General features: G+C 46.0%; 1 protein-coding gene across 16 annotated transcripts in view; it reads left to right on the forward strand.

The window, feature by feature from the left end:
• The window catches only part of ARHGEF9 (Cdc42 guanine nucleotide exchange factor 9), a 215,639-nt gene that overhangs the window by 159,596 nt on the left and 31,994 nt on the right, over window positions 1–24,049 (forward strand). For all 16 annotated transcript variants that reach the window (XM_051630749.1, XM_051630753.1, XM_051630748.1 and 13 more), the window contains 4 exons: window positions 6,401–6,580; window positions 8,552–8,784; window positions 12,937–13,066; window positions 20,163–20,294. In XM_051630749.1, the coding sequence (XP_051486709.1) occupies window positions 6,401–6,580; window positions 8,552–8,784; window positions 12,937–13,066; window positions 20,163–20,294 (675 nt within the window). The remainder of the gene's footprint in view (window positions 1–6,400; window positions 6,581–8,551; window positions 8,785–12,936; window positions 13,067–20,162; window positions 20,295–24,049) is intronic.

The raw sequence follows: 24,049 nt of genomic DNA on the forward strand, positions 1-24,049 counted from the left end.
GTCCTTGGGTGATGGGGGAAAAAGATGCAGCGTGTTTGAGTGGTGTGTCTAACAGAGGAGCAGCATCTGTCAATAAGTATTGATACGTCTGAGAATTTTCTGCTGGATCTCATAATTACCTTCAGTTCATATTAACTGAAAGTACAATTTTCTGACTTTCTTCCCGTATCTCTTGACTAAAAAACGATGAGGTTGAGATCATTCAATTAAAATCCAGTGCCATCTACTTTTGAACTTGTGATTGAGGAAATTAGTTTGTAATTAAACCGATCAGTTACCCATTTCATCTGTCTCTTTCACACTGGGTTCAGAGATTCCCCTGGCTGAAGGTGGCCCCCATTTCCCTTTTCTTACCATGAGACTGGGAGGGAAGTGTTTCACTGAGCAAAACGAAGCATGATACATGTATGCAGTGTAAGGGAATCTGCAAGCAAATGGCCCCTCACATCCTCAACTTGATGATTCTTCATTATGTTACAATTAGTCACTACACCCTCCCTGTCCTGCAGTGGCAGATCTATTGCCACAAGCTAAGCCCAAAGTATGATGCACGTGGCGCTGGGAGTTGGGGGCTGGAGAATGCATGGCTGCAGGACAGCTTGGACGTTGTGTGGAGAGCAAATCCTTGTTGCAAAGAGGCAGAAGTTTGTTAGCACTTAAAATCAAAGTCTGTGGGTTTCAGCTCATCCCTCGGATTGCTCAGGATTTAGGGAGCCTGTGCCCACTCTTTGCAGAGTCTATGTGCTGAAGCCCCTTGTGAATTCTGCTTAGAAAAAATGTCTTTCTCCTTTCATGCTTGTTACTTTTCAATCGACAAGGCAAAGCATCCAAAAGGCATCTGTGACGCTTTTCAAATATAGAAGAGTCTTGGGATTTTGACTGGGAAACAAATGAGCTTAATTTCACTGTGCTATTTCAGTCAGAGGGCTTTGTATTGAAGACGGGAAGAACTGCGGGAACTTTTCCACAGATTGTTTCTTTTTCTGCATTTGCACTTTTCTGTTGAAAACCTAAACACACCTGACCTTGTGTTTCCCAGCCATGTCACCATGGTTCTGCCAGATTAGGTTTTCAGGAGGAGCAGACAGGGACAGCTTCAGTGAGATCTGTGGGTAACACTGATGCACAGCAGGACGTGACTGTTCCTGTTTGTGCATGAGGGAGGGGGCTGGAGATGGAGGGACAAAGGCCAGCTTGAGCTCCTCCCAGTGCTATGGATGGATTTGAACAGAGGTGTTATTTGTGTCAAAGAACAAGTCAACACCAGACAACTGCTACTGAGGTGAAGAAGTGCTGTCGACAGTGGCAAACTCCCTTCTCCCTTTGATCTTTAGTTTAAGGTGTCAGGACAAACAGCAGTGATAGGACCCACTGGAAGGGCTGAAAGGGGAGTGCTGGCTGGGTGGTGAGGGTTGAGCCTGATTTAATACTGAGTTTAGTAGTGTGTAGTTAGCTCTTGTTGCTGAGCTAAAATGAATAACAAATCCTAATACCAGTTAGGCACCTTAAGATGTGTGGTTGTTATCAGAGGACTGTAGCCCCTGCTAGGTGATTAAGAGCCCTCCAATTGCTCTTTTCTGCTTCAGGATGTATTTCTGTTACCTGCTACTATATTATTATTATTCACTATATTATTATTCATAATACCCATGGCACTAGTCCTGCCAAGTCAGGAACTCAAAAGCTAGGCAGCACCAGAATGAAAATTACCTGCACAAGCCAAGACCTGCGTGAAGCAGCTGGCTAGGAGGGGGATTCCCCCTCGCAGCAAAGCCATCCTGCCCTGACTGCTCCTGCTCTGCCCTGGCTCAGGGTGGGAAGGACTGACTGCTGCTTGATGAAACAGTTTTGTGGAGATTTTTATTGGGGGTAGAATGTGGAGCTTCCCCTGGACTGCATTATCAAGAGTGGATCATTATTATGAAATATGACCAAGGGGAAAAGAAAGAAAAACTAATTTAGCCTTAAGGAAATACCCAGCAATAGGAATTTCAGGCTTAGCAGTTAAAGCTTAGAGGAACACTAAGCCACTGAAAACTAGGCTGTTTTACTGGGCAGCAATAGCCAGCCTGCCTGGCAGGCAGTGCTGCTTGCTCACTGTCCTGTACAGCCCCACATCTACACATGGGCATCTCCAGGCTGGAAAAAATAATCCTTTGGTCCTGGGAGGATGCAGGAGGGCACAGGGTCTCTCCATGGTGTGGCACCAGCAGAACAGCTGAGGTGCTGGGTCAGGACAGCCACCTCAGGGAGAGCAGTGGGCCAAGAGAGTGCCTTGAGCTGCAGAGTGTGAGGGGAGTGCAGGTGGAAGGTGGTGCAGGAGGACTGCAAAGAGAGGGGTGCTGTGGTGTGAGAAACCAGTGGGATTAGGAAGGCAAGGCTAAATGTAAGGAGGTGTTAGAGGGAGAAGAGACACAGCTTGGATGGGAAAAGGGAGGCAATTGGGAGATCAAAGGAAACCTCTGTATTATGAGTAATCTGGAGGTGGGAGGTTAGAAAGGCCAGACAGCTTCCAGTGGTGTGTTTTGCTCTTTTCCAAGTAATTTCACTTTGAATTTATTTTTTAATAATGTTGACTGAATTCCACCTAAGCTTTGCTTTGGTGCCAGGACAGCTCTGAATGCCGCATGTCAAGCTGAGTCTGTTGTGCAGAGCTGAGGAGAGAAGTTTCCCTGTGGTCTGCGTGGCATCAGCCTGACTCTTTCTTGGAGACTGAGAAAAACTCCTTTTTTGTGCTGCCACAGAGCAAAGCGGCATAAAACCTTCTTGGCAAGAAGGAGCTGCTGGCCCCTTTGTATGGGAAGTTTCTCATCCATGGATACCAGATGGGAGGGTGGCTCTGCAGGAACTCTTTGGATATATATACTACATAAATGTACTCCCCAAAGCACAACTTGTAGCTGTCTTTCACAGCTTGGTTGTGCACACCTGGTTTTTCTGGTTTGGAGCTGGCTGCTTCTTGCCCTTTTCAGGAACAAGCTTGTGTTCCTGCAGGACTTTATTGGGTATTTTAGGTGGGCCCCAGTGCCATCACAGTGCCTGGTGTTCAGCACTTGCTGTAGCCTGAGATTTGAGTAAGTGCTTTAGAGTCCTGGCTGCCTATGACCAGACATGGCTCTAGGTTGTCTCTCGATTCAGTCTCAGCTTTGTTGTTGTGCTTATTCTTGGTGTGTGGGTATCAGCACGATGCTCACCTTGGGCACCGTGAGTGCTGCTCTAGAGAACAGTGTCCTGATAGCTGGCCACCTCTCCTGACTGTCTCTAAACCAACTCTGGGGTTGAGAAAACTTAGCACTTAACCTTCTGCAGATACTTCCCAACTTTGGCCTATGCTTCAGGGACTACATGGAAAAGTACTTTAAAGTGAGACAGTTTGACAGCTATTTTTACGTATTCATTGAGCAAAACACTCTCCAACATCTGCTCCTCAGTCAGCTATCCCTTCTCTGAGCAAACTTGACAGGATGAGCAAAAGTAAGATGACATTGTTTTATGTAACAGAAGTAAATTTACTGGAAAAACTACGCAGCAGCCTTCTAGCTGGCTCTTGCTGCATATCATATATACATCTTTGCTCTCCCGTTTGCTGGCTTGTGCTGGAAAGAAACACAGAAGCTGGGTAGAGGGTAAGGCTTGGGAAGCCCATTCTTTTATTTTCTCCCTGGTTTTATAGGTGCCTGTACAGAAATGTGCTGCTTCAGCTTCTGCAGAACACGTGGCTCAGGCAAAGTGATGAACCAGCACAGGGAGGATGAGGAATATCCAGGACAGTAGTGGCAGCCAATAGCAACCCCAGGGCTGAAAGATGTTCACATAAATAATCTGATTTCACAGAACCCCATGTGAGAGGGGAGCTGGCTTGCAGGCAGAGGTCCTAACACAGATGCCTTGAGGCACTCTAAAGCACCAAAGCCAGTGTCAAGAAAAGCCTGACCTCCTGGGCAGGTGCACTTCTTTTTTATTTTTTTTGTTTTGAAAGCTATTCTGAGATAAGCAGGTAAACATAAAAACCAGCGTGGACAGAATACTCTGCAATATTCCTTGCTAATTTGAATTTTTATTTTCCCTGCACCTCTCCTGCAGCGTGGGAACCAGCCTGCTCCCATTCCTCCTGGCCTTGAAAAATGAGAGAGGGAAACCCAGGGAAATGAGTCATCAAGGAGCTCCTGGAAAAAGAGAGACCTAGATTTAGTAAAGGCAGAAGGTATTCATAACCCAAGCTTCCCAGCTGAAAAAAGCCAGCAAATTCAGGGTAACAGCATCCTTCTAGCTGAGCTGGACATCCCAGAGGTTGGTTCTTTGCCAGGTTGGCCAAAGTTGCATTTATCATTCATCTGTTTGAAGTTCTTCCTCCCACCAACCACATGGTGAGGCTGAAGGACAGTTTATTATAGCCTTCCAAGAGTTTGCATTGTGGACCAGCAGCTGCATGTCACCAGCTGGTGGTTGGTCTCTGTGACTAAGCATCTAGAGTTCCCAAATATAGCCATGCAACTGGAGCTGTTGGCTTTTTTCCCCTTCATTTTTTTCTCTTCCTATGTAATAAAGGCAGGCAAAGTCATCTCATGTGACCCCCATGTTATTTCTTTGCAGTCAAGAGGCTGCAGGCCAGGCCAGCACAGCATCTGATATTTGGGCCTTACCATGTTTCTAGTCTAAATCATCCAGACGGGTGAAGCGCAGGGGGGATGAAGTGATTTATTCAATGTCACACAGGTTGGTAGCAGAGGCAGAAATTCAGCAACCAGAGCCTGTTTGTGTCACCTCCTCCCCTGGACCACATGTGCTTTGAGCAAGCGTGTTGGCAGAAGTCCTCACACCTCAGCTGAAACCAGGATGGTGAGTCCGTGGATAAGGCAGGGTCAGCAAAACAGGGAGGCAGGCAGGACTTGGTGTGTTACACTTTCTGCCAGAATATTGTCTTTTTAGGTCAGGAGGTCTTCAGAGCAGTGCTTGCCTACCAGTTTGTGCTTGTATGGTGTCCAGAGAAGCTCGGGCTCTGCACCAGTGGGTATCGTGGGCAGATGAAGGACAAGCAAGAAGGATCTTTTTATTATTGCACTGAGCTGAGACACAGGAGATTTGAATTGGTTCCAAAGCTACTGCAGATTTATTCTGTGATTTTGGAGAATTTCTTTAAACTCTCTACATCCCAGTTCTTCCTCTCTTTCTCCATTTGACTTTAATGTCTCTAGACTTTAAGGGAGTCTGATGTTTGTGCAGAGAAGAGTGTAGAGTCTTTTCCTCTGGTCCCACTTAGAAAAGGAAGAAAAGCAATGAAAGATGATAGCTGAGAGACCAGGAGAAAACATCTCCCTTGTTTTACACTTTGGAATAGCATCTTTGTGCTAATGGAATGGAGGGTATAGAAAACAAAATTAGAATAATGCTGTTTTCCTCTAGGTGGCATCGATCAGCAGCTTGGGCTGTTCACTGCTCCCTGGCTCGGCCAGGCCACCTCCCCAGCCTTCACCATCGCCTTTGGGGTTCCTGGCAGGGCACTCCCAGGGCAGCAGCCTTCTTGCTTCTCTCTCAGACTCAGGCAGATTAATACTCGGGGGATAAACCTTGTTGCCTCCCAAGTCAGGAAATGCTTGAAGAACACTTTCCTTCACCATTTCACTTGGTGCTAAAACAACTAGAATGGTTACCCCCTCCATACCCCGCTCCTAGACCAAAAGCATGCAACCATACAGTAATAGAATTATTTCTCAGCATGATGATCAGCTCCCTTCTCCTGATTACTCTGGCTAAAAGAAGAAATCTGTGGGCAGATTATCAAACAGCCCCTCACAGCTTTCTCTGTAATGCCATGTGCCCCTGCAGGGTTTGTAGGAGCTACCCAGAACAGCTGGGGTTGCAAGGCAGTGGCTTTTGTAGGTACAGGCAGACAAGTCTGTAACACTCCTCTTTGGGGCCATCAGCCAGATTTTGCAGTTCTCTGCAGCACAGGTAGGGCCAGAACTGTTTCAGGCTGTTCTGGTTGAGGTCTCTGGGGAACCTTCCCTTTGCAAAACAGATTCATGCAAAATGCTGCAGGACGTTGAGACATATCCCAGCACACTGCCCATGTGCTGTCTCCAGCACCTCCTGAGGTGCCCCAAGCATGCTGGCTGTGCTGTGTCCTCAGCAACAGTTGTGCTGCAGCTCTGTTGTAGGTCACAGGGGGACCAACAGTTGCAAATTAGATGTTATCTATCAAAAAATAACCTATAGCTTATCAAGGCATGTATTGCAGATTCCTAACGGGCAGGAATTGAAGGAGACTGTCATGTCATAACATGGATTTTGTTGTCAGAGCCATTTTCTGATTTTACCTGCTCCTCAAGACAGATCTGGGAGCAGCCTCAGTATAAGTGTTTGGGTTATTTTATGGATTCTTATGTCTTACTCCTTACAGGGTTACTTAAAGCAGTGCCGGAAGAGGAGGGATATGTTCAGTGATGAACAGCTAAAAATCATCTTTGGTAACATTGAAGATATCTACAGATTTCAGATGGGTTTTGTCCGGGACTTGGAGAAACAGTACAACAATGAGGACCCCCATCTTAGTGAAATTGGACCATGTTTCCTTGAACACGTGAGTTCATTTGGCATTTTGTTCAGGAGTTTTGAGGTTGGTTTTTTGGGAGGGGGCAGAAGAGGAATAGCAGAAAAAGTCAGGAGGCAGAAACCACTCAGAATAACTTTTGTGCATCAGTAATGCTCTACTTGCATATTGCAGAAAACTCCATGGCTTGCTTTTTACTTTGTGAGATAGAGGTGCAGGGAGGAGTCAGTGAAACGACCTTCAGACTAAGGGGGCATGTGAAAAGGGGTTGGGATAACTGCCCCAGTACATTTGAATCCAAACATCTTTTCACATCTCTCCTTACTCATGTTAAATATGTAAAGGGACCCCACATACTCCCCGCCTTATTTTGATCTTCAAAATGTGACTTAAACCCACTCACAGACCACCCAAATCAGATTATGGGTGACCAGAAAGTTGGAAGAGGTAAGAGTGTCTAGAGAAGTGAATAAAGGCCTTAGCTGTGTGTTAAAAAAAGAAGTAGAGGAGAGCAAATGCCCAGGTTGTTTACTGTGGCACTGATTTGCAAGGGCTAAACAACCCACACAGCTCCAGTTACCTTCCCCTGCAGAGCTGTTGGGCTGGGCAGAGAGGTGCCAGCTTGTGCTTTTTGCTGCCCAGGTGGCAGCAGATCCTTACTCACACGAAATGCACACTGAACAGGACATTTTAGCTGATGCTACAGTCCTGGAGGCTTCTGGGCCAGCCCATTGTACAGTTACATAAGCCACATACTGCAGGAGCTGGTAAATTGGCCAGTGTTGTAAATGTGTCAGGAAATGTCAAGAAAATTATAGTCCTGCAGTCTGGGTTTTCCTTTAGGGAGGATGGAGTGCTGTCTCAGAGCTTACGTGTGAGGGGCTCTGACCTGGGATGCAGACCCTATGCTGTGTTCGCTGATAAGAGAAATTTCTGATAGACATTCATGAAACTTCAGGGCATCTCTAGAAAGGATCACAACATTTCTTTAGCATCATTGGTCTTCTAATTGAGAATCAGGTTTCTTTTTGAGCAGTTGCATGATGATATTAACATTGCTCATTTTTATCAGAGCCTGCAAGCTCTGCTGCTTGCTTCCAAAGCAGCATCGTACTCCACCTCTGTGCTAAAAATGATGTAAGAAATCTTGGTGAGAATAAGCTACTCTTGGTGAGAATCAGCAGCTAAAACTTCATGTCTTGAGGCTATGCTGTCAATTCGTTTATAGTGACAACAGTAAGAATTACTACTGTTATTCAGAGGAATATCTGACACTTATCTGTCATCAGATAGGAGCTGAAAGCTGGCTAATAAACTCCTGATAAGTTATCCCTGTTCAGCCATTTGGGGAAACAGGGATGAGGTCAAGGAGATCCTATTATATAGATCTGCAAAGCATCTTGTTCCTCATCTGCTTCAGGAAGAGAGAGAAGGTCAGGAAGGCTGCTTATTTGGGCCCCTTGGTGGTTTCTAGCTCTCTGGTCCTGGGGAAATCCACCCAGCATTTGGTCCTTTGGGATCCCTGACAGTAAAGGGAATGTCAGATATACCCAGCTCCCTAACACTTGCCAGGTGCCTCTTGATCTTTCAGGGAAAGTGCTCTAGAAGTAACAAGGTTGTTGTCTTGTATAACCAAAGACCAGAGCTCTGCATGTTTTTGCCTTTACTTTTTATAAAGAAACCCCCCCACACAATGTGAAACTGAGGACATCCCCAACACTGCAGGGGTTCATCCTAACACACCCCGTTCCTACCGAGATCTCAGTGATGGGTCAGTGTGCAGGTCCCTCAGTGCCTCCCTTTTCCACCAGAGCAACCATGCAGCACCCCTTCCAAGCAGGAAAAGTCCTCCAGGATCAGTCCTTCCTCCTCCTGCTCGGGATAGTCTTTCTTCTTGAGTTGTAACGTGTTCTTGTTGGCGAGTCAGGTGCTTGACTGCTCACAGCACTTGTCTGACGTGTGCTCCCTGTGTCTCCATCCCTCTTCTCCTGCCTCTCACAGCAAGATGGCTTCTGGATCTACTCGGAGTACTGTAACAATCATTTGGATGCATGCATGGAGCTTTCCAAGCTGATGAAGGACAGCAGGTACCAGCATTTCTTCGAAGCGTGCCGTCTGCTGCAGCAGATGATCGATATCGCCATCGACGGTTTCCTGCTGACGCCAGTGCAGAAGATCTGCAAGTACCCCCTGCAGCTGGCAGAGCTCCTCAAGTACACGGCGCAGGAGCACAGGTACACCTGGAGCTGGGGGCTCAGGGGGGGGTTCACTCGCTGCTTCTCTGCGTGGCCTTGGCATACACCCAGGGGTTGGGCTTTTTTCTGTCCAGCTCTTCTCTTCATGACATCTTGTATGAATGGGCAGAGAGCAAAGGTTCAGCAGACAGTTTGAAAGCTTTTCAAAGCACCGGTTCTCAATGGAGCCAAACTCGTCTCGGTTATAATCTGTGAACTAATTACCCTTGAATGTACTTTCTGATGCTACTGGTTACACTACAGAAATTCCCTAATTAGCAGTCAGTGGTTGGAAAGGCCCATTCCTTTGTCCTGAAGAAGACTTAAGCACATAGCAAGTAGAGGGCCTGGATCTGCAGCTCAAACCTGGATATGCTCAGATTTGGGGAGAATTCAGAACCTCCTCTGCTTTTCACCTGACTCCATCTCTAATTTTGCCATTGGCCTTAGGTTCAGAGGAGCACCCAGCAGTTTGATTAAGCTTCCCAAGATTTCCATTATTTCTTCTGTTACTTTTGAGGGCAATCAACCTGATTCCCTGACCTTAATGTAAATCAGGAATGGTACCTATGGTGTCACTTGTGATATACTGCTATAAATACAATATTAAAGAAGAATCAGACCCCCTAAGAGTAGACTTTCTCATGCCTTTCCAATTTTCTTTTTCTAAAACCCATTAAAAAGGAAGTGCTTCAGAGAACAAAAAAGACCACGAAAGTTTCAGAAACTTCTGCAAGTATTTAATTTTTTTTTTTTTTCCCCAACCTCAGCTCGAGAAGTGCAAGGAGATGTGCCATGAGCAGACTGATTCTGACTGATTCAGACCAGCTGAAAGCCCAGTTCAAAATCCCCAATTTGGCCACGCATTTGGCTCCAGATCCAATTTCTGCTTTTCCCTTCATAATGAGACCAAATCAAACTTGGAGTGGACTCATGGGAATGTGAGGGTAACAGAAACCAGCTCTGGGATGCCAAATGTGGCTTTTTTCTCCTTACCAGCCATGTGATGTCCCCACAGTACTTAGAGCGTGAATTCAGATGCAGCTTTACGGTGGGGAGACGTGATCAGCCTCAGAGAGGAGAGAGCTGTGTTTAAAATTACCTTCTCCAAGTTATTTGATAGCAATACCAAAGGGCATGTGGACAGTGATTACACAAGGGTTGAATTATTTTGGGAGTATATTCCTTTTTCTGTTTGGATGTTAAGTAATCAGATACAGTGATATTCTGAGGAGACTCACCTGCGATTAAGCGACACTTAGTTGATTCAGACTGAGAGCTCTTACTGACTGGATTGTGCCAGTGACAGTGCCCAGCCACGGACACTTCATTCCTCATGTTTCTTCATTTTCTGGAAAGAGAAAGCAGGGTTATATTTGCACTAGTAAAGAGCAGGCCCCCTGAAGCTGTAACACTTCATGGATGTTCAAAGAACCTGGGAGTGACTGATCCATCCCAGGCGAGCTTAATGCCACAGGTGAGGGAAGCAAGGCACGGACTGTGTGTCTTACCACCACCAGGTGATTCTGCACGGTGCTGTGCAGAAAACCCAGCCTGCCCTGTGTTGAAATACAGATATTTTATGCTCATGTAATTCTGGCTTTGGGATCAGGGCTGAGATGAGCAAAGCCTCAGATCAGATAAGCAAATAATCTTTGGGTAATGTCATGTTGTGACAATATCAGACATGAGGAAAAGTCATATCCTGCAGGTTGGAGTATCAGCAGGGACAGCTGTGAAAGACAGAAACTGAGGAGCCACTTGGGGAGCTTCAGTGGGGCCACTGGTCAGGCAGCAAGTTGTCCTCCTGCACTGGCAGACTGACAGACTGCGAGTCTGAAATATAACATTGCAGAGTGGACTGATACTCCCAAGGAGATCAGGCTCATCACTGGCTGACTTAGGAGTCTCTTAGGCAAACTGTTTACAATTTAGTATGTAAAAACTACTGTTTAAATCTATTGAACCATTCACGGGATAAGGCAAAACTGAGAGAGGACCAGGAGTCCCAATGAACCAAATATGTTGGCTTCATCTAACAGTGGGATAGTTTTTGTTTTATTTTTTCCACTTCACTAATATTGTCCTTGTAGAGTTACAGATCTTTCCTGTACCAGGTCAGGACACCAGAGCTGAAACCAGAAACTTCACCACTCTCCCCCAAGTTAAAATGTGATATTTGGCAAGAGTCTAGACTTGCATTCTGCCTGAGCACTGGAAAGAGGTCAATGCAGCCCCAATATAACTGACAAAATTTATTTACCTTAATTTCATAGTTAATGCTATCCTATTATTATTTCACTGGCCAACTGCTTTGCTTGGTGGGTTGGTTTTTTTTTATTTCTAAGCTTTTTGCCAGCTCTGCCACAGACATGGGCTAGGAGCCCAAAAAGTTTAGTCACAGCTCTTTCTCTATTACTGCGTGAAATAAAAAAGTGCATGGGGTCTTCTCCTCAAACAGAACATCAGAATTAGTCAATTAGCATTACCAAGATAAACCCCATCTCGATTGGCACTAGCCCCCTCTGCAGGGAGGCAGGCATGGGAGTGCTTTCAGAGCCTGCCTCCCTTCACTTGCTTATTGTTCTGAGACTGCTTCATTTGAATTTTTCACAAAGCCACATCTGTTCATCTCCTGAAGATTTACTCCATCTTAATGCGAATTAAATATATGAAGGTCCTAAGTGCAGCCTATTGGTGTCCTGAGCATTCTTGCTGCAGAACTGAGCTGCAGTTATGAGCGTATGAGGAAGAGGAGACCCTGCTAACAGGGTGGACTGACATTAGCCTCCCTTCTTTGCATGAGCGCAACTGCTGGGGGATTATTTGTGGCTGTCTCTAAACTCTACACCTCTCCCTACCTCTACAGATGCTTTCTGGCTCTAGTGACTTGTTTCCCTCCAAGAACTCCTGGACATTTTGAAGACCAGACCAAGGTCTCTCTGGCTTAGCTCCATTTCTCCCTCACACAACCAGGCACTCACCTCATACAGATGGCCCCCCAAAGGAGGACACAAGAAATTCTTCATTGTGTATCATGATGGATATGTCAGACAGCCCATCCTGTCTTCTCCTTTACTTTGTTGAAGGATCAGTCCTGATGTTCTGGAATTTGTAGGGTTTTTTTAAACCTCAGCTAGAATTTTGATGTAAGAAGTGAGTAAAAATTGAAAATGCATCTCAAGATTTCATCCAAGAAAGGATGGCAAAATAGCAAATACTATTCTGTTGTATAGCATATTGTGATTTATTAATATTTATCCTGTTTGGATCACATGGGGAAATGGATCCAATTCACAGCATTCACCCCTATTTTAGCTGTCACCAGTGCAATTCTTAGCAATAATCAATAAAGTCATTTGCCCTGCAGCTGCCCAAGATCACAGTTTTTCTCATTAGTCAGCAATCAATATCAACCCTTAAGTTAATAATATATTTTGGTGGTATTATGGCAGCTGGCCTTGTCTGTCTTTCTGATTGAAATGAACATTGAGGTTCCTTGGAATGGAAGAGAAGGCACAGGGCAGGAATCAATACCATTGATTTCAGCATCACTTTTTGAAAAGACTGATCATCAGCTTTGCTGGCCCTGGCAGGAGGCTATTTGCACTCTTTGTTATTACAGTTCCAGGCCTGTCCAGGGGAAAGAAAGAAAAAAAGAATTGCTTTGATTTGCTTTCCTGAAATCTGCAATAAGAGCAAATGCCATGGGACAAATGCTCTGGGGCACTCTTGGAGTCACCTTATGGCTTGGAAGGGGCTCCAGCCTTGTGTCTAACAGAAAAATATTTTCTAATGTTCATTTTATAATAGGCTATAAAAATGTTCAGACTTTAAGATGTTCTTTAGCTGAGCACTTAAGACTTGAAAGAGCAGTATCCAGAGCTGCTGTTGGTTGGGTTGGTAACAGCTGGGCTGGGAGGAGCTGCCTGGTTCCTCTGCCTCATACACACACAGTTCCAGCTTCTAGGAAGCTGCTCCTGTGTGATGGTCCACAAAGACATTGCTAATGGAAAAAGCACGGTGGCATAATAGTGAGTGGCAAGTCCTACCTGCATTTCTTTCTAAAAGGATGGTGGGATGGCCAGACTCCTGTGCATTTCCTCTGCACAGCAGGCTCCAGTTCATGATCTTCTCTTTTGTGTCCAACAGTGACTATAGGTATGTGGCTGCTGCTCTCGCCGTCATGAGGAACGTGACCCTCCAGATCAACGAGCGGAAGCGGAGACTGGAGAACATTGACAAGATAGCTCAGTGGCAGGCCTCTGTTCTGGACTGGGAGGTACAGCACCTGCTTGCCCCTCATTTAGGTGCTAGAAACCTGGGAAAAGTAAATTCTGTGCAGTTGTTGGACTTATCCTAGACCATGTAGTTCATTTCACACAGCATGGTCTGGATACGTGTTGGCTAAGGCCCCAGAAATGGCATTAAGCTTGGGGCAGAGAAGAGATACTTAACAGCTTTTGGAAATGGTACTTAAGCTGTAAAACATTCATGGTACTCTGAAGGAAATCTGGGGTTCAGTTCCAACTGCTTCAGTATAAATCTGGAGTAACTTTTGTGATTGCAATGCTGTTTGGGAGTGAGTGAGATTTGGATCAGACTCTGTGCATTCTGGCTCTGTGCTTGGTCATTGGGAAATAGGGAAAGAGGCGGCAAAAAGCCCTGGCAATTGTGGCAGGTTAAGAGAATAGATAAAACTCTTCTGGTGGCTGCTTTAAGATTAGAAGCCAGCACATTAAGCTGAAGATGCTATTTGCACATTTAAAAAGAGCACCCACTTAAAGATATTTCTGAATCAACCCTGTGTGTTGTGAGGGTAATCGAGGAGCTGAGGAACATGGGCAAGGCAAAGTCAGCAGAGGGATTCCTCACTAACAGGCCTTCACTCTCCTACATTTTTGCCATGTGTTTTAAAAAAAACATACTAAAATTATGTTCTCCTTTTCTTTTTGTCCCTGAGTTTTTAAAAAATCATTGTATGTATGTAATATGTAAATAGGGTTTTTGAAGCAGCCTGAGGACAAATATTTTTGTAAATCCCTCTTTATGTTGCCATCAATCCATGTGTTTAACAAGTAGACACTTAAGAGTGATGGAGCAGCCTTTCTTCTTCCTCATAGTCATGATTTGGAATAACTCCACACTCAAGTCAGTGGGATCATACTGTGTAAATTAGTCTGTGGGAAAGAGACAATAATTCCCTTTTTTTTTTTTTTCTGGAAAAGATCTGGGCAGGCTGGGAGGAGAGGGAGAGAAACAGATCCATCACATTCTGATTATGTACATCCTTGCCTGAATTAATTTCACTGCTATAATGAAGGCTGGATTTAACCTTGGCTGTCTTGATAAAAGATACATGGCAATCATAGCTGGTTCTTAAATGATGACTGGCTGTGAGAGCAGGGAGTGCAGGTGATTTGCTTGATTGTTTTATTGTTGTTTACTATGAAGAAACCTCTCTCTCTTTGACACCCAGACTCATTTTCAGAATTAGAAAACTGCTCTCAAGGAGGGACAAGACCATCAGATATATCTTCAGTATATTCCATGTGATGAGCTTGTGTCATTTGTAAGAAATGCTGAGACCCTCATTGTAAATAAATCTAGATTAGGGATGGATCAATTCCAAGTCCGTGAATATTCATGTGTGAGTGGAAAGCCAAGGTGACCTCCACATAGGATCTATGGAATTGCAGTTTCTTTATCTCTTCCATTAGCTCAGCTGATAATTCATTTTTATTTAGCCATATCCTTGATAATTCATTCCTGCTTAGCAGTACCCATTCTTTATCTCCATCCGATCCTCAGGACTTGTTAAATCATTCTTTCAGGTTTTTTTCAGCTATTTCAATTTTTAAGCACAATATTACAGCAACATTCTTCAGCTTCTTATAATGCAGCCAAACCAGCTGCTGATCTAAGAGATCCAATAGGAGCACAGCCTATGCCCCCATTCAATGCAAAACACCCTTTTTGCTATTTTTATTCTGTATTTTGGCTCAAGAAGAGTTATAGAGTTGTGATGAGAACACTAGAGAATGAGTTAGATCCAGTAGAGGACTTTACTGCTTGATTCTTTACGTGTTGGTGATCCTAATCAAAATAGAAAAAATAGGGGAAATGTCCTAGCTAATTTAAACAGAAGGGATTTTACTGAATACCATGGAGTTGTGTCTGTGTGTTTCAGGAATCATATTGATCCCTCAAGATTTTCTGCATGACCCCATGAAGGTGAATTTCAGGGTCAGCATTTGAAAAATGTGAATATCCTTGAGTTAACCGAGGCCAGATTTTTTTCCAAGAACTCATGTCAGCAGGGTCTGATGGTTTAAATTGAAAATGGGGCCAGGAAAGGGTGGCCTGACTCTAGTGGCAGCTGGTAACTGTGCTGTAGCAGCCAGGGCTTGAAGTCGTAAGGAGTTATTGGCAGCTTTATACAAATGATGACTGAACAGGATCTTTAGGGAAGATTCTGATCTCACTGACTGCTGTAAATGAGAAATAATCCAAATCACTCTGAAATAAATGTGCTTCTGTAGAATTTGTAGGAACGTGGTCTTGACTGAAAAGCCTGGGTTAGCCTGTTGCCACGCAGGATTCACTTCTTTGTTTTGTAACCTGGATTTCCAATACATAAACAGACCTAGAGAGGTGCTGCCCCTGCCTACACCAGTTCTCTGGTGCCTTTTGTCCTGTCAGTTGTTAATGGTGCAGAATGTAGGGCTTCCACCACCTCCTGCTGAGACCTTTCAATGTCTGAGAGCTTTCGATGTTACAAAGTCTTTCCTGATGTTCAACCTCTGTTTCCCTTTGCTCAGCATCATCCCCTTGCTTGTAGTTAAATACCCTCAGATCAAGGCAGTGACATTTAAAGGCAGGCAGGCAAACCCAGCACACACATTTAGTTGCAGCAGGTTCAGAACAGCCTGCCAGGTCTCCTCTGGACCAGGCTTTAAACAGACCAGAGAGAGCCTGTCCCAGGCAGCCTTTACGTGCTCAGTCCCTTGTTGTGCTCTTGCCCTCTCAGAGAGAGTTACAGAGCTCAAAGGTCAGTGGATAATATCTAGATGTACACACACACACCAGTACTATGAAGAGATTATTTCCACAAAGTCCATCATCATTTCTAGGACCTTGCAAGCCCCAGGCTGGGCAGTGCTGGATGTGCAGGCACTCAAATGTGGCAGTGGGAGAGAAGGTGTGGCACATCCCTGCTACCCCTTCTCCTGTCCTCTCCTGGTGGTCCTTGCTGGACAGCTAGCAGAGGAGCCTGTTCTCACACTCTATTTGACACCTTTTGATATGGCACTTGAATCAAGCCAAAGCAAAATGGAGCAGCAATCCTGGCAGCATTTCAGGCTCCCTCCCCAGCCCTTGGGGCAGCTGCCAGCAACACTTTTCCTCCCTTTCAGACCAGATTTTTCTCAGAGGAGGGAGGTGATGTGGCACCCATTCCTTGGGAGGGGATCTGTGGAGCTCCCTGAGCCAGTGGTGGGATGTTGGGCACAGGAGAGAGCCTTGCTTACCAGCCCAGATCAGTTTTAACTTGCTATTTCAACAGATTACTTTGGTTTATGTAGGTATCTAGCTATTACTACCAAAGATTCCCATGGGTTGCCACTTTGGCAGCTTTCAAGAGTGTTAAATTTACATGAAGGGAAAAATATATATAATTGAGAAGTATAATGAACACTGTCTTTTTAAACTTCTTCCCATTCTTGTTATTTACGGATCCTTTAAATCAAGACTTGGTGCCCTTAATTATGTAATAGTTGGCCTCAGCCTAATACTATGTTATTGAATCCAAGAATGACATGAAAAAAAAGATGCATGCAACCAATGTAGTGTTTTCAAAGTGAGGACAGCCTGATGAGAAATCCTCCTGGGAAAAAAAATTGCATCAGAGACTGAAACAGATCCCTCTATTTTTTTTGTTCTTCTCCCCCAGCAACAGAAGGTACCAAAAAATGAGCCTGATGAAAAGGACATTTCTCTCCCTTTCCTTTTTCTGATCTTTCTGGAGCCCTTAGTGCTAATCAGCCTGTCAATCTCTAATTAAAGAACAGAGGTGTCAGGCAGAAGAGAGCCCTGCTCACTGAATGTTAACTAGTGAAGGGGATTTTTTGCCCAGCAGTGACAGCAAGGACTGTGTCAGGAGGCAGGAACAAGGGAGTGGGTGGGATGGGCTGAGGAACATGCCTGAGCCTGGGACCGTATCTGCTCAGGGACTGATCATGGGAAGATGGAGTGGGGCAGACTGGGAGGTGGAACATGTTGCAGCTCCCAGGGCCATGCCCTTCCTCATCCCACTGGTGCTCCCAACAGCATTTCTTTCACAGCACCAGTGAAAACCCTTTGGCTCCTCCCAGTTCCTTGTTCCAGAAAGCAGTGGTCACTTACAGCCTCCTTGGGGAGCTGATCAACATCCTTGCACAGTAGCAGAGCTGACCATCTGCTGCCACACTCAGCATTAGCCCTAGGACTTGATATGTCATTCCAGCCCTGGCAAGCTTGAGGGAGCGTGAAGCACCCGTCCAGCCTGGATCTGGGTGACCTTCTGCTCCCATTTCTGCACACCAAGTGCTTAGACTCTGCCTGTGACTGCATGCAGAAAAGAGGAGTCAGCTTTCTTTTTGCCACCCATTGAATGTAGCAGGATGCAGAGTGCAATCCCTTGATGCAGGCTGAGGTTTTTTTAATATAGGCTTATGGAATAGGTCAGGTTGAAAGAGACCTCAGGAGCACATCCAGTCTCACTCGGCCATTTTGTCAGTAGGACATCTGCCAGTTCTGAGGAACCAGAAATTCAGCCTCTTCCTTTTTTAGCAGTACTTCTCTTAGCTTACAGAAGATATAGATGATCCAGCCTCTCTGGGAATTGCTTGGGAAAAAAATGGAAATGTTTTTCCAGGTTTTGTGTAGGAATGGAGGGATCCAGGTCTAGGACTGGCTTTAGAGAAGGACTGAGTGAGGCATTTCAGAAAGGTAGGACCAGGTTTGGAGGCATGTTGGGGTTAGTCATGTTAGCAAGTGGAGCAGAAAAGCAAACCCTTTCTTCCTTGCCTGCCACCCTGCAACAGACCCCATGAGCTCCCCTGGTGGGGATGCTCCACTAACAGAAGACAGTTCATGCTGTTGGAAAAGGTGGTATAAGAGAATTGGGGAAAAAAAGCCTTTTCAGGTTCATTGCATCTGCTGGAGGAGGCTTTGGCAGCACAACCACCCTGGAGTGTGGCGACAGCAGCTGGGGGCTTGAGAAACCAGCAGGTCCATGGAGATGCTGCTCTTGGGAGCTGCAGACTGGCCAGCCCAGTGCTAGTCCAAAACTATTTGCAATATAAACCCAAGTGTGCTAACCCAGCATTGGGAACCATCTATGTCTAGCCAATAGACTGCATATACAAAATGTTTTCCCAACATGAAAAATGCAATACAAATTCTATCCTTTCAGATCTGAATTCTTTTGTTTTCTGTTGCTTGTAGGGACTACATGGTTAGGATTCAGCTAATCAAGTAGAAGTGTTTACAGGGTCCTCTGTGTCCTCAGGCTTGAGATGCTACCATAGGAGTAAAAGATAAGTCTGGCTATTTTTAGCAGCCAGCCTCTTCTAGGCTCACCCCCTCTCATAAAAGCTCCCATCCACAGGCTTGGATGAGTTGTCTTCTTATAAACTCATTTTTGGCCAGGAAGGGCTGCAATTTCTGGAGCTGGTGTGTTTTCTTTAGAGGCTTCTGGTTCAAGGGCTTGCATGTACCTGTGCTGCCACAGCAGGGCCCAGGAGATACTGTGGCTGAAATCAGACCCTCACATTAGCCTGTCCCTTCTGGGAATGACCCCGTGTTCCCAGGAAGTTATCCCTAATTAGGCCTTCAGATCTCACAGCCACAGAAGGGAGATAGAGAGGTGGATAAACACCTCGCTAAGGCGATTTGAAAGTCTGTGCTGCAGCATGATGATGCAGTGACTTAATGAAGTTGCTATTGTCACAGGGCCCAGGGACTCAAGCAGTCACTTCCAATCAATGCTGAAAGGTTAATTACACATTTACCTGAACAGCAGTCTGAAATCCTCACCAAGAAATTAGGAGGATGACTCTTTGTTGCTTTGGCACCTTCAAGTGTAAGTGGTACCAGAAACGCGTGTCTGTCTAGATCCCCCCATAGCTGGCTGAACCTTTACAAGCTGTTTGCTGAGATTTTGGGATGGTCTTGTCCCAGAAATCAGTTCTAGTTTGGCATCAAAGTCAAAACTGCACCAGTTTCAGAGCCAAAAAAACCCAAACAACCTTGCTCTCACTTGCTCCCAAATCCTGCTCCTTACCTTTTAGCTGAAGTCATCCTGATTCCTTCTGTGGTGTTTCAGAGCGAGAGATGCACCGAGATGCCCACAGGGCAGGTGGTGGTGAACTCACCCATTTTTAATAAATAGATTTTAATTAACTTTTTTAAAAGTCCAGCTCATCCCAATTAGTGGAGGGTGACTGCATTTGTTCTCTCAGAGAGTGGGAGAGAGAGTGCTGTGTTTTCAAGACCATCTGCTCATGAATCCTTAAAAAAAACTGGAGAGGAAAACAACCGTTAGCCGGAGGCAGAGAAGGGGTGAGGGTGTTCTGGCAGCTGGCCGGGGAGGCCGTGCCAGCCTAGGGGGGCAGAGGCTGCCAGAGGAGCTGGGGTGGTCCTGACAAATTTTTGGAGATGGGGAGCTCTAAGGAGCTATGGGAGAAGGGACTGGGATTGCCTGAATGAGTGGGAAGACAGGCAGTGATGTGGAGGGATGAGTTTGGCAGCCTCACAGGTGGGGGGATTGATACCCCAGTGTAGATGACTTCAGGAGCTGGCCTGAGACCTCGGGAGGGGATGTGCATTGGGATGGTGTTTTAAAGGGAGGGGGTGCCAGAGAATTTGCTACCCTGAGGACAAAGTGCCTCTGCCATGGGCAGGAGGAAGGGCCTTTGCTCTCAGAATGCCACTGGCATCTGCAGCAAGATGCAGGGGCTTGGGGGTGCCTGGAGAGGGGAGAACAGGGACAGTGTCTGGAGCAGCAGTTCTGCTGTTTCTTTTGTCATTGCAGCATGAACCATAATGACCATGCATCGAGTGTCCGCATGTGTACTTCAGTTATAGAACCATAGGATCATTTTGGTTAGAAAAGACCTTTCAGATCATTAAGCCCAATCATTAAATGAAATTACTCCCCTTCTTTCAGAATTATCCCCTGTCCCTGGTTTCTGGTCTGAAGTCACAGTGGCTTTGAGAGCTGCAGAAGGGCCAAAATCATATTTAGTTATTGCTCCTCCCTGTCCTGCAAAGGGAAATGGATCCACTGTCCTGCTGGGAGCAGCAGCTCACTCAGCCTTGTTCTCTGTGTCCTCTAGGGAGACGATATCTTGGACCGCAGCTCAGAGTTGATCTACACAGGAGAGATGTCCTGGATTTACCAGCCTTATGGACGGAACCAGCAGCGTGTTTTCTTTCTCTTTGATCACCAGATGGTTCTCTGCAAGAAGGTAAGGACATCCAGGCAGAAAGCAGTACAGCTAAGGACATTCTGCAGACAGGCTTTCCAGTCCAAAGTGGTTTTTAGGCCAAGGTGGCTGTTTGCTGTACATGTGGAAGAGGACATGGATAGCACTGAGGAAGGGCAATCCACGTGCTACAAGTACTGAATTCCAGGATGGTGCGTATACCCTGACAGAGATATTTAGATGCTTGTAGCAAATCCAGCCTCCACTTGTTCATTTCATGCCTTTTTCTGATGTGCCCCTTGCTTGGCTCGTTGCCTTACTGCTACTTTTGGGTTTTGGCTGCAGCGTGTGATCGGGGATTAGATAGCCCTGGAATTTCTGTATGAGCTGTGAAGCCTGGCACTTGGGCAGACAGCTCAATTACTGCACTCAAATGATGTTCACTGCCTGTTGAAGAACTCTGGGGCAGCAGCCTGGTCTGTAGCAGGGTCTGTGTGCTGTCACCCGGGGAAATGCTTTTTAAGCCTCACCTCAGGTAGCTGCTGTGCTGAACAGCAGCAGGTGAACCTGTTTTGGAGCAGCTGCGTTAAGCTGCAGCATCATAGCTGTGTTGCTGCAGCCCTGCTGAGGTGTTCCCAGCTCATTTCCATCACAAGTGTTCAAAGTGAGGTGATGGAGTGTAAGTCCTGGGCGCCTCTCTCCTGAGGGACGGGGATTCCTCGACTCCACTGCAGCCGCACAGGTGACAGTGCAGAGGGACTCCCCTGGACCGAGCTGCGGGCTCTCCGGCCAAACCCCCCCGGACTGTGTTCCTGTCACATCCCATCTGCTCGGGGCAGGGCGAGCGGGACCGCGGTGGCAGCCCCAGGGGTGGCAGCCCCAGGGGTGGCAGCCCCAGGGGTGCCCTGCACAGGAAGGCGGGGGCGGCGGCGGGGGCGGCTCCTGACTCACCGCAGCATCACTGCACCGGAGCTGCGGCCTGTGCCGTTCAGTGGGTGGCACTTTCTCCTCCTGAGTCATGGTTGACTGAAATCTTGCCTTCTGGAATGTTTGTGCTTATTTTTCCCCTCCTCCTTGCTGTGCCTTTTACTTCTTTCCTGGCTGTGTAAAAAAAGTAACCACAGAGCAACAATAACAAAGTCAGATGTTCAGAGAGCTGTCAAAATCAGTCTGGAGGTATCCAGCTGGGTTTAATTTTTAATCTTGACCTCCTACACTTTGATTGTGACACTGAATTTCTGATTCATGAAATCAGCAGCATCCAGTCTGGCTTGCACTGGGTCTGATCCAGAGAGGTATCAAGCGTTCCCTTGAAATCAGAGCTGAGATTTCCGTGGTCATCCGTATGAGCAGAGTGTGTTCAGCAGTGCCCAGTAGGCTGCTGGGGGCTCCGAAGGTTTGATCAGCATGCAAACAGTGCTAGTGGGACACTGGCCTCTTCCCTTAGGTATTCAAAAGGCATCTTGTGGAGTGTGTGAGGCAGTGCTGCACAAGAGATGCCTTCACAGGAAAACACCCTGCAGATCTCAGCTGTCTCGGAAACACCACAGGCGCAGTGGTCTGGATCTTCCTGGCAGAGACTGGCACCATGTCAGGGTCTGGCAGGCTCTTCTGCCACTACCCAAGGTCTTGTGGGACAGTGACCCCACTGAGGTTGAGGGTGACAGGGCAGAGGGTAGGAACTCATCTGGTGAACCTGATGTCCTGAGTACAGGGTTCACACCTTGGTGTAGGTTCTAGTTCTGCATCTTTTTCCAGCATCAAACTACAGTTGTTACTTTTCAGAGCGCTGGGGTAGGAGGGGAGATGGGGTTACAGCTGGACTCTTCCATCTTTCTAATGTTTTCCATGAATATTGTTAGGAAAGATTGTCTGAGTATGGAATTCAGAGGAGCGTTAGTTCTCATTCTGGGATCATACATCCTATCTAAAATAAATGTGAATTATGTTTTCTTGAGTCTTGTGTCAGGCTTTGCTGTTACAGGTCCCAGCAGGCAATCATCTAGCAGGACAACCTCTGCTTTAGAGCCAGAGAACTCTATCCTGGGCTTTCATAGTGAAGCACCATTTCAATCAAGGTGTGGGAAGCTGGGGCCAGCTTTTCTTACCCTGTGCTTTAAAATTATTCTCTAAGGGAGATGAAATATAACCCAAGAGCCAGATGAAGACAGCAGGTCTGCAGGGGTGCTGGTGCTCTTGGGGTCATCTGCAACACATGCCAGTCATAGAAATGAAACTGCTTGAGAGCTTCTGATATGCTTTCATGTCCCACCTGAACAAACCCTCAGGGAATTGGAGTTGTCTGAGTCCAGAAGGGAAAGTTAAAGATTCCCAGAAGGTCTCAGAGTTCAGACTGGTGCAAGGCTGCCAGCTCCTCTGCCATGTGTACAGGGACAATTAAGTCCTTCAGAGGTTTCCAAAGCAGTAGGTTGATCAGCACCCTCTTATTCCAGACCCAGGCAATGAGGAAAGTTGTGAACAACCTGACTTATGTTTTGCATAAAATTTGTTTAGTCAATGAGCCTGATATTTTCAGCTTTAGTGCCACTTATTGTGGCACATCTCCCTGAGTCGTCTTCTTCAGGAAATCTGCTGCATTTGTGGGTTTTCTTCAGGTATAATAAGTTAGTAGGTATGATACATCCTTAATCATGACATGGTCTATTTAAAAAAAACATTTATTTTTAAATTATAATGGTTGAATGCTACCCATTATTGGTCAAAAGACAATTTTAATAGAATTAAGGAAATAAAATCAATTCCTTATTTCAATATATCACAGATACTTCAGTTTGATGAAAGTAAGCTAGATATCCTGAGAGGCTCTAGAAGACAAGCATATATTTCAAACAAGATCTCCCACTCTCCCAAATCTCCAGTGCAGTTACCTGCATGTCATCCTCACCTTCCTTTCCTGTTGTCTCTCTGGTTTATGTTTGCAGCTGCAACAGCTCTGTGCTCTCAGGTTCCCCAGTAATGGATTTGGGTTCTGTGGTTTGACACGAGTTTCTGATGGAACAGATACAGTTTGATATTGTAAGATCTGTGACACTTCAGGATGTTGATATTCTCTGTCATTCCCTTTGAACTCTATTGTCTGCAACACTTGTTACACAGTGGACTCACACTGCAAAGCCTGTCAGATTCCTGCTCACTGTTCCATGCAGTGGAAATTATTTCTGTGTGGCAAAACTGGCTGGTATCAGCTTCACTCCTGGTTGCTAAGGTGAGGTGGTGCCCAGTAGATGCATGTTAGGTCTGGAAAGGTGGGATATGAATTCCTGCAATATCTGGAAAAGTGCTGAGGAAAGCCTGCTTTTCTTCTGCTGCAAAAATGTCCTCTGGATTCAGCTCCCAGCCAACTGATGAGCTAGATGTGTCAGTCCCAAGAGAGCACATATGTGCCCAAGCCCCTGTTTGTGTCTGTGCTGCAAGATACTCATCCCTTGGCCTGGCTGCGTCGCTGCTGAACCCAGGCAGAGCATTAGAAAATTAGATCTATAGCCAAGGGAACAACTAATTTTGTACCCGTTATTTCAGGTGGGCACTATGTGTAAAGTAACATGTCCCCCCACTCCCATGTAAGTTTGGGTTTCTTTAGAGCAGTTTTACTATTAGAGAGTAAACAGGGAGAACTGCTCCAGTTCAGCTGCTGTGTGTCTTTTGTGTGGCTCCAAAGCCAAGGCTCAAGCCACAGGCTCAGAAGACATAGTTTTTCATGTTGGATCACACTTGTTCCATCAGCCATCCAGGCAGATGGCCTAGGAACGTTTCTGCAGGACTCCTATCAAGTGCTA

Source organism: Apus apus, chromosome 12, assembly GCF_020740795.1.
Source record: "Apus apus isolate bApuApu2 chromosome 12, bApuApu2.pri.cur, whole genome shotgun sequence".
Lineage (NCBI taxonomy): Eukaryota > Metazoa > Chordata > Aves > Apodiformes > Apodidae > Apus > Apus apus.